This window comes from Glandiceps talaboti, chromosome 13, assembly GCF_964340395.1.
Source record: "Glandiceps talaboti chromosome 13, keGlaTala1.1, whole genome shotgun sequence".
NCBI classification, from domain to species: Eukaryota; Metazoa; Hemichordata; class Enteropneusta; family Spengelidae; genus Glandiceps; species Glandiceps talaboti.
In genome coordinates this window covers 4975454-4994211 of record NC_135561.1, presented here as the reverse complement: position 1 = coordinate 4994211, position 18758 = coordinate 4975454, and the positions used below count along the sequence as shown (strand labels likewise).

At 36.1% G+C, this 18758-nt stretch overlaps 1 protein-coding gene across 1 annotated transcript in view; it reads left to right on the top strand.

The window, feature by feature from the left end:
• LOC144444943 (structural maintenance of chromosomes flexible hinge domain-containing protein 1-like) overlaps nucleotides 1-18758 on the top strand; it is a 31846-nt gene that overhangs the window by 10265 nt on the left and 2823 nt on the right. The window contains 27 exon segments of the mRNA XM_078134495.1: nucleotides 411-517; nucleotides 949-1031; nucleotides 1640-1750; nucleotides 2337-2414; nucleotides 2825-2944; nucleotides 3177-3321; nucleotides 3835-4007; nucleotides 4697-4839; nucleotides 5265-5399; nucleotides 5953-6115; nucleotides 7114-7327; nucleotides 8168-8297; nucleotides 8965-9204; nucleotides 9974-10099; nucleotides 10625-10704; nucleotides 11196-11353; nucleotides 11571-11757; nucleotides 12105-12189; nucleotides 12758-12889; nucleotides 13523-13672; nucleotides 14298-14421; nucleotides 14999-15118; nucleotides 15445-15530; nucleotides 16091-16210; nucleotides 16747-16937; nucleotides 17520-17629; nucleotides 18502-18572. Of these exon segments, the coding sequence (XP_077990621.1) occupies nucleotides 411-517; nucleotides 949-1031; nucleotides 1640-1750; nucleotides 2337-2414; nucleotides 2825-2944; nucleotides 3177-3321; nucleotides 3835-4007; nucleotides 4697-4839; nucleotides 5265-5399; nucleotides 5953-6115; nucleotides 7114-7327; nucleotides 8168-8297; nucleotides 8965-9204; nucleotides 9974-10099; nucleotides 10625-10704; nucleotides 11196-11353; nucleotides 11571-11757; nucleotides 12105-12189; nucleotides 12758-12889; nucleotides 13523-13672; nucleotides 14298-14421; nucleotides 14999-15118; nucleotides 15445-15530; nucleotides 16091-16210; nucleotides 16747-16937; nucleotides 17520-17629; nucleotides 18502-18572 (3582 nt within the window).

Here is an 18758-nt window from a genome sequence, read left to right as displayed (position 1 = left end):
GAACACTAAAAGAAGGGGGTACGGTGGGGGACAGTTTAATATCTGTTGTTCTGATTATACCCATCATATGTATCATGTGTTTTAAAACTGTTTACTATCAATGGAATATGCATGCACTAAATTTGATTGGTAGTATGGATTACCTATTTTTGGATATTGCATTGTATTGTATTGTCGTTTCATGAAGAATGGGATGTAAACCTACCATCACCAATATATTATATGAAATAAGTTTTCAGCTGTAATGATTCTGATAAGCACTACTATACTACAGTAGAGTGAAGATGTGGTGAAATAAATGGTCTGTAGTCCAAATAAACTTACATTGATGGTGGACATTCTGTTTTTTAGTAAGTCTTATTTTGTTGATGTACAAATGATGTAATGAGACATTGTATTGATTTATATAGGAACCACAATTGTTGTATGATGAAGCCAAGGTAGTACCACTTGGTAAACTTGACAGAGTTGCACCAAAGAGCGCCCTCAAGAGGTATATTGAAGAAGAAGAAGGCAGGTAAGGTGATATATAGATAAGTTTAATAATGGTAGCTGATTGATAGATGAAACTGACATCATAGTCTAGATGTTTAGTGTAAAAAATGATCTGTTGTTAAAAGACTTATTTTCACGTATTTCACTTGAAAACAAAAGACGCAAAAATAAGTAGTGACTAACTTGCCATATCATACATGAACACAATGTACCAGTCCAGTAATGAGTTCAAATTAGTCTTTGAGTACGAGCTGAAGGTTGTAAAGTCACAAAATTTTCTTGTAGTGAAAATGAATAGGTTTAATTTCATACATTTGGCCAGTGTGTTTGATGCTGCTTACATATAATGACTTGTACAGGTTGCCAGGAAAACTGGTTTATCCGTGTATAAATCTGTACATTTGGCCATTGTGTTAGACACAACTTACATCATACACACTATTACTTCCATAGGTTACCAGAAAAACTCATCCTTTCGTGGCCAGAAGGTGATTCTGTTGTCCAAAATGAGAGGAGACCAGCTGGCAAAACTATAGGTTAGTACAGTAGGGTTTATGTAAGACTGGAATGTCCTTGTAAGTTATCAGTACAGTCGTGAAATGTTGAAAATACATGACAAGTAAAATCCATGTCAGCAGTTGGTTAGTAAGCTGTGCAACTGATTTCACAACTTTTCCACCTATTTCCCAACACATGTTTAATCTATTATTATGTTGTCTGTGTTTTTCATGTATATCAGTTATGTGGAATGTATTTTTCGTTTTTTGTTGTTGACGAGTTTGAAGACAATTTTCTGTGATTTTGTATACAGATAATAAAGTTTTAGAATTGAATTGAATTGAATTGAATCCTCTTTCTACCAAGGGGGTATTCATTTGTACACAAATGATCTCATATCAGCTGCAGGAGGATACATGTATTTGGGTGTTACTGCGATGAATGAATGTATGGTTGCCATTTGGTAAAATCACAAATTCTCACAAAAATGATATTAAAAAGTCAGTGATATTTGTGGCGATAGGTTGCAGTGAACTCAAATGAGCACTTGTTTGTCTCTTTGTCATCCAATACTATACATGTATTCATATATGTGAACTCAAATGATTGTATAATGTATTCATTCATGTTGTCTCATTCATCATAGGTGCCATTCAGGTGGAAATTCACAACCGTAAAGGTGAATCTATCTCAAGACTTCCAGGCTCTATCCATGCATCCAAGAAATTATTGACGGAACTCAAAATCATCTGGCATGGTAAGAAATAAAACCTTTGTAATAAGAAAACGGGTTGACAGACTATTATAAAGTCAGTGTGCTAGACAATTCAGGTAATACCACAGGCAAACCAAGTTATAGTATTCAAAATTGATTTGTGTCCATCTAATTCTAGCATTATTAGCCTATATTAGGATTCTAATACATCTCGTTGTATCCAACTGAGCGACACTTAATGTCAGGCACCTGTCCTCAGCATCGTTATGTTTACTGTAGTATTGGAATGTGTCAGAAAGGTTTCTCTCTCTCTTCTCTCTCTTCTCTCTCTTCTCTCTCTCTCTCTCTCCCTCCCTCTCTCTCTCTCTCTCTCTCTCTCTCTCTCTCTCTCTCTCTCTCTCTCTCTCTCTCTCTCTCTCTCTCTCTCTCTCTCTCTCTCTCTCTCTCTCTCTCTCTCTCTCTCTCTCTCTCTCTCTCTCTCTCTCTCTCTCTCTCTCTCTCTCTCTCTCTCTCTCTCTCACCCTCACTCAACTCAGCAAAATTTTGAGACAATAGATATGATTTTCCAAATCATTATGTTATCTACATGTGTATAACCTTTTCATATTTCTATGTTCATGATATACAGCTCCCCAGTGTGATGAGGAGATAGTGTCACATATCAGTCAACATGGTAAAACATGGGGATATTGGTTCAGAAAGATGGGTAAGTTGTTTGTTATTTTGTTACAAATGACTAATTAAAACATTTATATTGAAATCATTAGTATCATTGAAATATATTAATAAGTTTCCATTGAGTTTTTAGGGTGCCAAGGGTGTAATCATAGTAAGTGGTTTACCTCAAATATATAAATGATTGCAAAACCTTGGTAACAAAACAAGAGAGTTTACATCATGACATTTCAAAGTAATAATGGTATCATAATACTACAGTTATGTTTTAATATTATAATCACAGGACATCTGTATTAATACAATGTTTTACATGACATTTTACATCATGACATGTTGATATGTTTTACATGACATGTTGCCATGTTTTACATGACATGTTATGTTTTACATGACATGTTGCTATGTTTTACATCATGACATGTTGCTATGTTATTACAGAGAATGTAAAGAACCTAGGGTACCATACACTAAAACTACAAGTTGTACTCAATGAAAGTGGTGCTAAAGAGTTTGGTGGCAAAGAACTACCATGCTTAAAGTTGAAATTCCAAGTTACAGGTAAGAGTCAGTAAGACTTCAATCAACAATTGATTTGTCTCGCCGAAATGTCACCTGCAGAAAGGGATAAACTCCTCTTGTGGGCAGCAACTACAGATTATGAAATGTGGTCGTTAGTTTGTGACGCAAACCATGGAAGAGAACTGTTAGTGAGCTGACTGTAAACTTTCCATTGTAGTACTAACCATGGCATGAACTCAGACCACTAACAATTGTTTTCATTTGATTACAGAGGCAGCGCCAGCTAAGTTCAGTTTTGGAATGATGGATCCACCTTTTAGAGTTGGAGAACCATTTAATATACCTCTAGATCTACAAGATGAATTTGGACATCCTACTAAGGCATCAGGTGATATTGTACCTAAGTTAGAAGCCAGGTAAGAAAAAATTGATCACACCTTGGTGCAACGTTTGGATATTTAACCAAATTATCAGATGGTATAATAATTGTACCTATATTGAAAGCAAGGTCACATACCACATATCCTGTAATAACTAGTGGACTTTAACTGAAATGTAACAGTGTACAGCATTCGTCATCACTTTTTACTGTCTTTTACTGTCTTTTACAGTAGACTTGATTTGAAATATGACGGTGTACAGACTTTGTTATCACTTTTTACTGTCTTTTACAGTTGACTTGATTTGAAATATGACGATGTACAGACTTTGTTATCACTTTTTACTGTCTTTTACAGTTGACTTGATTTGAAATATGACGGTGTACAGACTTTGTTATCACTTTTTACTGTCTTTTACAGTGGACTTGATTTGAAATATGACGATGTACAGACTTTGTTATCACTTTTTGCTGTCTTTTACAGTGGACTTGATTTGAAATATGACAGTGTACAGACTTTGTTATTATCACTTTTTACTGTCTTTTACAGTGGACTTGATTTGAAATATGAAGGTGTACAAAGTAAGGGTAACAGTCTTATAGTAAAGGGAGTGAGAGCACATGGTGTTGTTGGTTCATGTCAGGGCAAGTCATTCAATCTGAAAGTTATACTACCAGGATTAGAGAACCCAGAACAGACTCTGAAGATTAGATTACAACCAGGTAAGTCTTAATCTGAATTGCGTTAACTTAAAGGGGTATGTTTCAATCCCAGGTCATCATGTTAGTGTTATCATACCAGTGGAGCCACAAGGGTTATATAGGATTAATCTTTTTTTGTGGAACAACTCTATATCTCTCTGCCAAACAACTTTATTTTCACAACTAGATTTTAATCCTAAAAGTGGGCCTTGAATAATGCCTCGTCAGTGATGAATAAAATAAGAGTAAAACTGATGAAAAACACTGAAAAAAATTGTGAAGGGGTACAGAAACGAAAAAGAAGTTACTGGGAAACCTGGTAAAACTTTGACATATATCCCATGCCTATTATCATGATCAGGAACCTGGTAAAAAATGTTCCAACTTCCCTGAAACCCCAAAGTTAGAATCCAACAGTCTGAGAGTACTAACTATATTGTATCAGTAGTACCATAGGGATTAGGTAGGATCTTCTTTTGTGGAGGACAATCTATGTATAGACAGTAAAATACCTTGTGTCACTCTGGTCTCACCAGCCTGCTCTGTGAAAGGGGTTGACAGATGTGTGAGGGCGCCCTGTCATGGTGTACCTTACAGCCCAACTTTTTAATAGCACTGCCAGACAACACACCCAAAGTATAATCCTCATCTGATAAGGGCTTCTTTATTAATCAACAAAGGGTAATTTTGATGATTTCATCTCAATACAGGTCCTCCGTGTTCACTGCATGTGCTCCATCCAGAGGACAAAGCAATATCGATAGAAAATGACAGTTCTTTGTCCTTAGACGTGGAAGTCAGAGATAAAGCTGGCAATATTACTATCTATCCAAGACTAAATGTTGTCTGTAAGGTACGGTATACAAACTGTAGTTGTATAATTATGGTACTTGATCTTGATCAGATGCCAGATACCAGATACCAGACTACCTGCATCTATGTTGTTTATTCTTATTGTTTACTCACTGACACCAAGACAGTGTACACAGTAACATTAACAACAAGCAAACATGTATTTCACCTCATGGGAAGAGTTTAACCATTTCCATGCTCTGAAGTTTTTGTTATATTTCAAGGATTTGCAAAAAGTTACAACTACTTAGCCTTGTCTGCCACTGATTTGAATCTTGTAAGTCATTGACTTGTGTCAAAATAAGGAGAAAAGGAGGAAATGAATAGCACTGCTTTACTTGACTGAAGTGGTAAGATAGATAACGACTGTAGTATAGTAATCGTGAGACAGTGTGTGGTTTCTCTAAATCTACTTTCTTCTTACAGTTAACTGGTCAACCCAGTCTACCAACCTTCAGTACAGACTGTAGTCATACAGGAAAGGCTACCCTCACATGTCAAAGTGTCAGTATCAGAAACTTCAAGAAGGATCTCAAGCTTATAGCTAAAATAGAATTACAGGTAATAATATCATACCTCAAGTACATGTATATGAACACATCTATCTTTGTGTTAAAAAACATCATGTTAGATATGTGAAACACCAAGGCAACTTCATTTCACCTGTATTTACTCCTGGCCATTGTAGTACTTGTAGAACATCTCTGTTCTGTCTCAAATGACTGTCTGGCTACATTGTATAGACAAGGCCCTGTTAGCAGTTATACTCCCACTGCATTCAAACAGTAAAACTGCTTCTAAGTGATGTAACAATGACTGCAATAATGTGTAACTAGTAGGATGACATGTACACATGAGTTTATGAATTAGTAAAATGTCAAGTTATCCCAAAAATCAAAACTGTTTGTTTTTCTGTCCAACTCTGGACAAGTTCAAGGAAGACATTAAGACTCATCTTTTTATGAGAGCATTTTGATAAGAACTGTTTTTACTGTCCTGTAAAGTGCCTTTGAACATTCTGAGTAATGGATTCAGGCGCTATATAAATTGTTTGATTGATTGATTGATTGATTGATTGATTTTTGAAAAATCACTTGTCTTTTGGTACCAACAGCACTTCAAAGACATTGTCGTTCAAGAAAGGACAATATTAGTTATGCCCAGCACCAGAGTATCCAGTATTGAAATCTTTTATACAGATAATAATGGTCAAGAAATCAAAATTAAGAACCAACAAGATCTGATTTGTACAGTTGGAGACCACCTAACTGGAATTAGTAAGTATTGTGAACATTGTGTCAACAATGACGATAACCATAAGAAGCAGTTAAGTAGTGGAATACATTGCCATTTGTAATGGGTGAAAAAAGTTTGAAATATGAAATTGGACTCCATGTTATGTTATGTGGATACTGTTAATAGACTGTTGATAGATACAAATTGAAACTGTAGTTGCTCAAAGTTCTCTGCAATTTTGAAAAAAATGAAGGGGTTGCCTCCTTTAAAATGTTAATTTGCATATCATTAGCAAAGCAGCATATTTCAGATCTTAAGATTTGACAATGAAAAAAATGATTTCAACGTAAAAAAAACTTCAATCAGTTAAATTCTTATTGTTGGCAATGATCTGTTCAGCAAATGAGAAAAAAAAAAGTACAAAGAAAATTTCAAATTACTACAGTTTAACAATTTCAAACTTTAATAATAGAATAATTCATCATGGCAAAAACAGAGGGATGGCCCCACAAACAGAGGGGTGACCCCACAAACAGAGGGGTGACCCCACCAACAGAGGGGTGCTGCATGAAAACAGAGGGGTGGCCCCACAATCGGGTGCTGCATGAAAACAGGGGTGGATACACCCCTCAAAAACCCCTTGTGGAGAACACTGGTTACTGCATGTGGTAGATTAGGCAAGTTGTTATGCCTATATAGTCGCCCTGTAAACACTGAAAGTTCTGATAATGTACACTTGAAGATCATGGAAGCGTACAGAAATAAAACACTGCATGTAGCTTCCTGTAAACTGTTCATATTTAAAGTTAAGTACAAGGTAGATTGTACTACCACTTGGGGAAGATATTGTCTGAGAACCCACCTTACTGTGAGTGTAATTACATCAACATTCATTGATGTCACCACATTTCAATAATTAAATTATCTTAGCTTGCCAATAATCCATCTGCTATTGTTTCATGATTACAAGGGTAGTGTATCAATTAGTTATATTTCCATGGTTATTTTGTTTATTTTCAATTATTTGTGTCTTTTACAGTATTTAAATTATATGATGAGGGTTCCAGAATTCTGGACATCACGCCTGAACTTATCAACAGACTAAGAGTCAACTGGACACCAAAATGCAACAAAGAACTGTTATTGAAGGGTCAACTGCCAAATATTAAAATTCCTAACTCAGTAACAGAAACCAAGTACTGCCAAGTCAGCATTTCTGATGGCTTTGGTGTTGAATTCTCATTTACATTAAAGTAAGTTGATTCATAGCCATATATGGTATTATAGTGTGAAGTATTCCCATATTTGGTATGTTTATGTAAAGTATGTCCATATTTGGTATAGATTTAAAGTATGTCAATATTTGGTACATTTAGTGTATGCCTATGTTTGATTCAGTAAAGTACTAGTATGTAATGGTCATGTTTAGTATGTTACTGAACACATATTGCCTGGCCATGAGGGCTATAGCACCTGTTTATTACACCTGAGGGACTGTGAGTTACCAGAATCACTTGCTATTTCCCGAGGCCGAAGGCCGAGGGAAATAGCATATAATTCTGGTAACTCACAGTCACGAGGGGGTAATAAACGGGGGCTATAGCCCAAATATAGGCCAGGCAATATGTGTTTTATAATATACCTCATGAAAGTCTTGCCCTCTTCTCTTGAGGTTGGCAGACGACATCGTTCGAAGCTGTCATTTTGACCTGCTGTAGAACGCGCGGTGGTCACGTGACCATGTAATAGTTGATGGAACTATTTCTCTAGGGAAATAGTCATTCTATTTTCCTATCACATGACTGATTCTAGCGAATCATGGCACAGCATTATCACTAGGTATATTATAATATGAAGTATTGCCCACATGTATTTGAGTTACTTAAACTTCCAGAGCTGACAGACTGTGGCTTGACCAACACAATGAACTGAACTATAGCAGAATGGAAATGTTTATTTGGTAGTGAAATCTGTTTTATCGCCTTATTTTGTTAGAATTATGGAAGATACATTTCAGCCCATGTATGATGATTGAGTGTGTGCATTGTACAAGATGAAGTTACTAAGTTAATATAATGCTCGATTCTTTACAGACCAAACCCAGGTGAACCATCACAGTTGAAATGTATTTGTAAAGGCAGTCATAAAATTCAACTTGGTCAGAAGATGGATGGAGATGTCATTATTTCAATCACAGATTCCCATGGCAACCCAGTCAAAAAGGTAATCATACTAGTGTGTCATGTTTCCCTAGCAACAAGAGTGTGGTCATTAAATATTCAGTGCTGTGAAATTCATTAGCAGAATTTCAGACCACAACATGAAAATAAAAAATCATTGAACTGTACTGGTTGTGTACTAAGTTTTGAACATTTTTATCTGCAGTCAAAAAATGGGTATGAATCTTAAATTATTGCTGATGTCTGTCATATCATCATCATCATCATCATCATCATCAAGTGTGTAGCATAGATTAGTACACTGCCGTCACGTACCTCAGTCAAGACATGAATTCTGTAATTGTAGAATACTGTAAACATCCAAAAACAGATTATCGCATCCACAGATACATAAATGGTCGCGTCAGTGCAGTAAGGTCATATGTACAGTATGTCCAGGCAGATACGACCTTACTGCACTGACACGACGAAATACTGAAGTTGGTAGCAACTTAGTAATAATGAATACACGTATGTTGAACAATTGACATGACATCCTGGGTTTGTAAGTACTGTTTAAAATCTGTACTGGATGATACTTCCCTAATGTTCAAGGGTAAACGTTCCAGTCAGGGATTGTTCTTGATGTAAAAAGAACACCCGAGTGAATTTGTCGTGGATGGTATGAATTAGAGTTTAACACAGCTCACAACTTGTCTTGTGTTGTTCAGCTACCACAGGGAACTCTAGCACAGCTACAGGTGTTCGGCAATGGTTTAGTTATTAATGAAATGGTGAGGGCACCGTATCAGACACATGGGTTTGTACTCCAGGACATCAAATTTGCCAATGTACCACTAGGAAATTCCGAGTTACTGGTGAAATGGAGAGATCTATCAGATTATGTGAAGTTACAGCTAATACCAGGACCACCAGCTAAAATAGCAGTGGTTGATATCCCAATTGACCAGGTAGGAATGTTTCAGGTTATCTATACTGTACTTGCTATCTGGTGTAAGTTCTCATTTTACGCTGACTACAGAGTTTTAGAATGATCAGAGAATATGCTGAGTATGCTAATATTCTTAATTCATACGGACTTGCAAGTTACAGTTCATGTACAGAGTAATTTTGTACTGTATACCAGAAGTAACAGTACATATTTATACTGATCTACACATGCATACACACACAAGCACACAAACACACATGCACACACACACACACCCAAACTCACACATGCATACACACACACACACACACACACTCACTCACATGTGCATACATACACATGCACTCATACCCACATAGCCACATAGCACACACAGATTGCACATATCCACACATATGCATAGGAAACACATCGCACATATCAACACACATCTACGCACACATAAGCATATACATATCCATATGCACACACTCAGACACACCTGCAAATGTACTGTGTGCAGATACATACATTTACCCCCCACCACACACACACACACACACACACACACACACACACACACACACACACACACACACACACACATTTCAACCATAAAGGTCAATCACGAATAAAAAAATTCAAATCTTTAGTGATATCGTCTGAGAAAATAAGTTGTCTTTCATGTATTTTTCATACCTTATGTCACATATGTGTTTGCCTCTTCTTGTACTCCAGTTCATTCACTAATCACAGTGAGATATTTAAATATGGATATTTATCACTGTCTATATGTTATTCATCTACAGCCTATATTAGTGTACAATGATTGTAAACTAGATAAACCATTGATTCTACAACTTTGTGATGAAGCTGACAATCCCACATCAGACATGAATGCTAAAATACTACTAGGAAAAGACCCAAGGATAAAGGTGAGAGGAAAGACTGAACAGATATGAAGTGTCAAGTTAATCAGTGCCAACCATTTGACAATGTACACAACTGTACCAGTGGACAATTTGGATTGTTGATTGTTTATATACTGAAATGCAAAAGGGTGTTAGAAACGTGTGTGTGTGTGTGTGTGTGTGTGTGTGTGTGTGTGTGTGTGTGTGTGTGTGTGTGTGTGTGTGTGTGTGTGTGTGTGTGTGTGTGTGTGTGTTGTGTGTGTGTGTGCGTGCGCTTGTGCATGTGTGTGCATGCGTGCATGTGTGTGTGCACGTGTGTGTGCATACATATATGCATATGTGTGTGTGTGTGCGTGAGTGCATGCATGTGTGTGTGTGTGTGTGTGTGTGTGTGTGTGTGTGTGTGTGTGTGTGTGTGTGTCTGATGAGTAGTCAGAAGTCTTTCATTGTAATTTTCACATAAAACTCTTCTGATGTATACTACATGCTGTCCTTACATGGCAGTGTTGTATCTGTTATCTCACTGTCTATTGTTATTGTCATCTACAGCTGACCCCATCCCCACAACAGATGAAAGCTGCTGCCAATGGTAGAGTTAACTTTGGTAGATTCCAGGTTACAGCTGAAAGGTTAGTATTACTTTACTAGGCTGAGTCCAGCTATAGAGTTGATGAACCAAGAGATTGGACACATGAATTTCAGACGAATAGTTCAGTGAAATGCAGAAGGAAGACCATTCAGAATCTCTAGATTGAATATTGAATGGTTACACAGTGAATATTCATGAGATGTTTTACACTGAAGGGAATAGGCACTTAGGAGTCATAAATATTCATTGTTCAACCACGAATATATGATTTCTGCTGACTTCATTGATGACATGAAATACATTCAATAATGTGTAAATGCATATGAATCAATAAACTAATATTAGATGTAAGATTCCATGTACAGTTGATATTTCTGTGGCTCTTTGTGTAACGAGGAAAGTCTGGTAGTAATGGTAGCATCAACAAATCAGTTAAAAGTCTGATGAAATTACACAGAATTTTGGCCCACTCAGGGTGTTGTTTTTAGCAATGATATTAATTTCCACCACTGTCTTGGTGATCTTTTACAGGGGGCAGTATGACCTTCGACCTAAGGCTCTGATTGGTCGAGTAGGCATCCAGGGGCCAATTATTACAATAAAAGTGGAACCAGACCCTGGGAAAGCTGTTGGGCTTTGTGTGGAGTATGATAGAACTGCTGAATTTGTAGTAGGAAAGACAATGCCAGGTTAGAAATTGTACTTGTGTTAGTATTATGGTCATTGGTACTGTTTAGATGAATGATTGATTGATTGATTGATTGAATGGTTTTGGTGGTTGGTTGGTTGGTTGATTGGTTGGTTGGTTGGTGGGTTAGCTATTGATTGTTTAATTATTAATTAATCTATCACTTTATAGATAGATTAATTAATCATTTCCCCAAAACAATATTTTATCTTCTGTAGATTTCAGTGTATATGTAACTGCTGAGGATGGTAATGTCATGATATCTCTACAAAGTAAATGTGTGCGGATGAAGATGTGGCAGTCTGGTAGAGATCCTAAATTATCACTTGTTCCACCTGATAAATGTCAGTCTATCGGTCCTGATGCAAAGAGACACCAAGATAAACAGGGACACTTATATTTCAGGTAAGGAAAATCAACTTATTTGTGTGTATTTACATAATATACACCATATTCTTTTAGGCCAGTTATAAAACAAGCATCACACAAGGCAAGGTGATAGGGAGCAAGGAATAGGTGGGGAATGATTTGGTGCAGATTCATGTGAGTTAATTACCACAAAGAAGAAAAATATTGAACTTTGATACACTAATTGGCTGATGGTGATAATTCAAGGGGAGGTCACATTATTCAACTGTCATTGCCAACACTTCAGGTCCAAAAGCTGCTTAGAAACAGCACTACTAGTGGCAAAAATGTATAATCTTTTGTCTTTCTGATAACTGTGATATCTATTTAATTGTATTTTACAGATCTAAAAAGACACCAGACACATCAGGCGTTCATCATATTATATTCCAATACTCTGATAATAAAGTTACACTGTCCAGTAATGTGGTGAGTTTTAATTAAATGTACAGGGTTTATTGTGAGAACAGTACTGTGCATTGAAATGCAACTATGTATGTGATTTCTAATATAAATAAGTTACACTGTCCAGTAATATGGTGAGTTGTAATACAGGGTTTATTATGACAACAGTACTGAGCATTGAAATGTTACTCTGTGTATGACAAATTAATGAATAAACTGTGACATCACTCCAAACTCTTATCAGAGACATTTTTCTATAAACAAAGTCCATACTCCATATGTTGTAAGTTACACTTAGCAGTTTCTTTTAAGCATCTTTTGTTTTCTTTTAAGTATTTCAGGGCAAGATGTTTTACTCAGGTTTACAACCGAGATGTGTCATTTATCCATAACACATGTCTAGCGGTGTGACCAAAACCACATATTAAATAGGAGTATGGCATGTCATAATATCTCAAAACATAGAAAGTGAATCATACATTTTAACCCTTCAAATCCTGTCACCCTATATTTAGGGTGTAAATATAGAGTTTAATACTAGAAACCAAGTCATTAGGTTAACCTATACACATACTGATATTGTATTTTTCAGATTGTTTTAAATGTTCAAGCTGGTCCTCCAACCAAACTGATGCCAGTGGGTATTCCAGGGACTCCTACAGTATCCAACACACAGAAATCAATTAGTAGGGTTCTCATCAGGTCGCTTAAACTACAACTCAAGGTAAGGCATGTTTACAGTGTTGCAAAACTATTGTGTGCCCTGTAGGCCAATATGATGCATCATTGATACGCAGCAATAGCAGGCTGAGTGACTAAAATGTGTTCATCTGTTCCGGACAGCACAGGAAAACCCAGTTTTTATCACTTTGACCACAAACAATATTTGTCTTTTTATCAGAGATAATCATGTGAGGTAACATAGTCAGATAAGTTACTGTAGAATTAGCAATACTTTAGACACTCTCGTGGAGTTGATACAAAGTTTTAATGAAACAGACAACATCGTTATTACAAGTACCTAATGATGTAAACATTATAATATACCTGTTTGCAAGTAGGCATGTAATTGTGCCATGTACATGAAATCATGAGAATGCATACAGGTAGATATACTTTTTACAGACTTTGGTGTTTTATGTTGACATTTGTAAAAGGTAACAGAACCCCATGATGCATTCATTAGTGCAAGTTTTTCACTTTCAAATACAGGTGCAGAACATTGCAATCCTTCATGCATATACACCAAGATTTAGTACACCACACTAGCACTCAGACTTCAAAGGGTTCTGTCATACTTCTGTACATGTATATAATATCATAACTACCGGTACAATATTGTTTGTGATTGTTTCAGGATCCCTATGGTAATGATACTGGTTCAAGTATTAATGGTAAAGTCCAAGTGTCCATACAAAGTACTGCTGATAAATATGAAATCCCCAGACTTGTAGGAAATGTCACATCTATTGAAGTCCCTCTGTCTAAGGGAGTTGCTACGTTAACAGTAAGAAACAATTGTTATATAACTTTCTCATCTATAACACAGATGAACATTAAGTATTTGAATTGATAATCGTAGATTTGGGGTTTTTGTAGACCAGAGACTTGTTGGCTATCTAATCTAACGATTCTATACCAATGACAAGTGCAATACATTTTCTCGATCCTTTTTTCTGGCCAACACAGCAAGCTTGGAAGCTTTAGAAATGATACAAAACTTTGCTCATGAATATTCATTGTTCAACCACAAATGATTATTTCTGCTGACTCCCATGATGTAATACCTCATAACAAAGATACCCTATAAAGGCGCAAGATCAACTTGATGTTTCTCTGAAATCGCAACTAGTTGTAGGTGATGTAAAGTCATGAACTGACTCTCCAGAACACATAGTTTATGAAAATCCCTTTATTTCCAGAAATGGCATTCCCTTTTAATTAAAGGTACCGACTGTACACAACATGTAAGTGAGGCCCAATTGTTGACTGAAGTCTGTGTACAAATACACGTATATAATACACCCTAAAACACTGGTACAAATCAATACACCGTGTATTAGAGGTAATTGAGTATGCACTCATAGGCTTGGTAACTTAAGAGTTTGACAATTCTTTTTTAATTCCACCAGAATTTAATGATTCAAGAGAATTCACCAGGTAGAGATGGTCAAGAATACATATTACGTTGTAAAGCTACCAGTACTGGACTCAAAGATATTGAGTCATATGATCAACCTTTCCTATTCTACAATGGTAAGCTAACATCATCAATACTTTGCTCGTCAAATTCAAATTCTAGACATGCCCTAACATGAGAGAGAAGCTGTTACAGTACAGCATAGAGTATTGTCTCAGTGTCTGTATCTATATTTACTGAAATGGATGACCTATGATTTGACCTCTGACATTGAGGTCAATGATTAAAAATAAGCTGTTTCTAGCATAGTGAAATACATGAAAAATGTGGTTAGAGTGTTTAATACTCATTCTCGGGAATACAGGTTTTATGACTGAACTTTAGAGTATGACTTTGACCTTTAGAGTACGACTTTGACCTTTAGAGTGTGACTTTGACCTTTAGAGTGTGACTTTGACCTTTAGAGTATTACTTTGACCTTTAGAGTGTGACTATGACATTGAGAGTCAATGTACACAATCAAGCAATGTTGTACATCTCACAAAACTTACATGAGGAGAAGGAGACAGTTTTGTCGAGGAATTGATACTGTAGTATGTGGCTTTAGCTCACAGTTTTGTTTTATATAATATAGATTTCGAACTGTTTTACAATGATAGTTGAGTGACATTTTCTATTTTTCCCTGATTGTAGATGCAAAGAAACAACATCAGATGGGACAGCTTACAAAACAGAGAGATGAGTTGTTTCAAACAATCAGGACTTACAATGGATTCTTTGAAACCACTCAACAACTTATCAAGGAAATGAAAAGTAAGAGTACCTACTACTAGTGGGTCATCACAAGTCAATGTTTAATTTCAAACAAAGAGTGAGGTATACTTAGGAGTGTGTGTGTGTGTGTGTGTGTGTGTGTGTGTGTGTGTGTGTGTGTGTGTGTGTGTGTGTGTGTGTGTGTGTGTGTGTGTGTGTGCGTCTGTGTCTGTCTGTCTCTGTGTGTCTGTGTCTGTGTCTGTGTCTGTGTCTGTGTCTGTGTTCATTCAATGGGTAAATTTCTGACATGTGAGTTGTCTGTTACTAGTGTTAGTATGTGTGTCACTGAATGGTCTGTTTTCAAACCTATATTAATTTATTCACAGTTTCAGTACATGAAGCTCAAGCAGGAGAACAGCAATTAAGAGCTGAGTTGAGAAGACAAAACATTCCTGCCAATCAGATAAACTTAGTAAGTAGAATAACACTACCAGCAGTGAAATATTGATCTTATATGTCTGTTGAACTTGATGGTACAGATATCTCTATACCAAATATACTTGTACTTACTGTCATAGTATGCTTATAAAGTTGCAATGTTCACCATATACATGTACTTTTGTGACACTACTCATTATATTGACAGCCGATAAGCACATGTATATTTTAGTTCTAGACTGAATGTGAGTAGACTAGAGGTTAGTTATTTGTACTCTGTGATTCCGATTGCTCTATTTGCCTATCATTGCTAACACCATTCAGTGTGCTAACAAGAAACTCATTCTTAAATCACATAACATAATACAAGATTGTTTTCTACTGTATGTATATTATGAATAAATGAAATGTCATCATTATTATTAGTCTGCCTAAACATTGTTTTCATGAAAGTTTTGTGATGTGTACTTTTTGCTTTGTAATATTTGGTCATTTGGTCAGCACACACCTTGCAATTTCAAGTTTCCTAAAGAAAAAAATGTTGCATATAAATTCAAAGTAAACACTGAAATGATAAAGTATGCTTAATTTCAGATGAGTAATGTAGAAAGTGTTATAGCCCAGAGAACACAGGAGAGAGACAAGGTCTTACAGAAACCAAGACGACAGTGTGGTCTAGCAGCTGCACCAAGAGATAGGAATATACTTGGCAAGGTAAGATGAATAGATACCTGGAAAACCATACAAAATTTCAATAACATTGTTTGTAAATATAATAATGTAATAAGGAAAGATTATAGAAAGTTATTATAAATCTGTGTATGTACACAACACACACATTCTCTCTCTCTCTCTCTGTCTCTCTCTCTCTCTCTCTCTCTCTCTCTCTCTCTCTCTCTCTCTCTTTGTACACAGCACTCTCTCACTCTCAAGCTCTCTCAAATTCTCTCACTCTCAAACTCTCACTCTCAAACTCACTCTCAAACTCTCTCTCAAACTCTCACTCTCAAACTCTCAATCTCATACAAATGCACACAATTTGTGCAAACAATAACATACTGTGTACCAATGTACATGTTTGTTTTCAATAAATATCTATACTTTATTTCTGTATGTAGTCATGGCAGTCAGTGTTGAAGGTGCATAAAATAACTGTCTGGCCATATTAATATTAAATTAGAATGATTCTATATCTATAGTAGTTATCATGTATACTTTACATTCTTCCCTTTGTGTCTATCCATCCATAGATTGCTCACCTTGCTAAGATCGATGATGATGACATAGCTAGGGTGTTGTCATGGCACATGGCTAGTGATATGGACTGTGTAGTTACTAAGACTAACAGTAAAGCTATTGAAGTGTATAAAGCATCTAATGGAAGACAACAAGTCCTGCCTCTAGACTCTATTTATAGAAAAAATCTACCTGATTGGAACAAGTAAGTGTAGTGTTGTACATACATGTTGACTTTTCTTGTGGTCTGTATGTCACTCCAACTTCATTTGTTTCTACAAGGGCTGCAATTGAATAGCATTGAAAGCTTGTGGAAATGACATGTTATACAGTATACAACATTTGAATTTGTTGGTAAATTTACTTACGGTTATGCTGTTGTAGGACCAAACACATGATCAGTATTGACTATGAAAGGGTTATGTATTAACCCTGGTGCATCTATGATGATCTCAAGGGAATGAAGCCTTCCAATCCATGGTGTTGTGTACAGACAAGCACATCTCATAGTTAGTATTGAAGCACCAAATAAAAACAAATTTATCATTCTGTATTTTAGTGATATGTGTTTAAGTTTGTCTCCTATTTGAAAAATCTGACTGGAAAGGACTTAGTTCTGTACATGTACTGTAGTTATTATAGAGATCATTCCATGGCTTGAGCGATATCAGAGCCATTTACTAAGGGCTAGGTTATACAGTGTAGCTAGTTTAGAAATTATTCCATAGCCTTGGTGAATTTCAGAGCCACTGCATTGACCCCTCTTTCTCTCTACTATTTTTCACAGACCACTGCCTCATTTAAGAAGTAATCGTCCACATTTTAAACCTAAAGGAAACCCTGTATTTGCCAGAAATTTACTTGTCTTTCCTACAGATTCAGAGGAATGTAAAGTTGGTAAGTTTACCTATTGATAATGCCAGGGCAAGCAATATAATCAGTTATTCTATTACCCGTACACTAGCCTACAAATCATCCTTCATACCACACTCTATTGAGCTATGGAATCGATTACCACCATCTGTCATTTCTTGTGTCACACTTGACAAATTTAAAAAAGAAATTGAACCAATCAGACATAGATAAACCCAAGCTCAGCTTCAAGCTGGTTTAAGAACAGTTTGCATAATGTTCTGGCAACATTACGCAGTCATCATTTGATGTCTGTACTAATTTGGAAGAATAGGACGGACATACTGGAGTAATAAAAAAACAGTTGCATATCAATAGACTAGATGAGACTAGAAAGATTCTTCCACAAACACACAGCTGATGACTTAACATAAGATAAGATAACTTAATACTTTATTGAGTCTCTTCAAGGGAAATTTAAATGCCTGCTACAAACAGATATGAAGACATCAACTCAAGAAGCAATCAACTTAACACAAACACAGTACATGCACAATAAAACACACAGTAAAATATGAAATAATACTTCAACAGAAGTAAAACACATTGTAAAACACAAGACAAAAACTTGACTTCAAATAAAATGTACAAGGTGTGTAAAAAGAAAAAACAAACGATGTTGAAATAGTCATATTGCTCGCTTAAAATTTATGTTAAAAAGTGTAATAGTTTGGGTATTAAAAGAGTTGATATAACGGTTTGTGTGAGCAGTTGGCAATAAGTACAAGTTATCGAAGAAGATGTCAGAAAGGAGTGACTGATAATATCCCAAAGGTACAAGTCAATTTACAACTTATGAAAATAGAGATGTCCTTGTTACTGTCATACTCATATCTTTGTAATGTCTTCCTTTACAGTGTTTGGTATGTTGCTAGGCGACACCATCATCCTTGATAACTTACAAGACGCCAACGAGTACAGGCAAGAGGTGAGAATTTTAACAAAAGAGAAGACTGTTTGGCACCTACAAAGCTAGTTTTTAATTGTTTACCACTGATAAAACAATGTTCTGATCCCCAACATTTCTAGACAACTATTGCAAGTGTTGTATGTTCAGCATTTTCACATGAAATCACCTGATGTAATGATCAGACCATAGCACCATCTGTGAGTG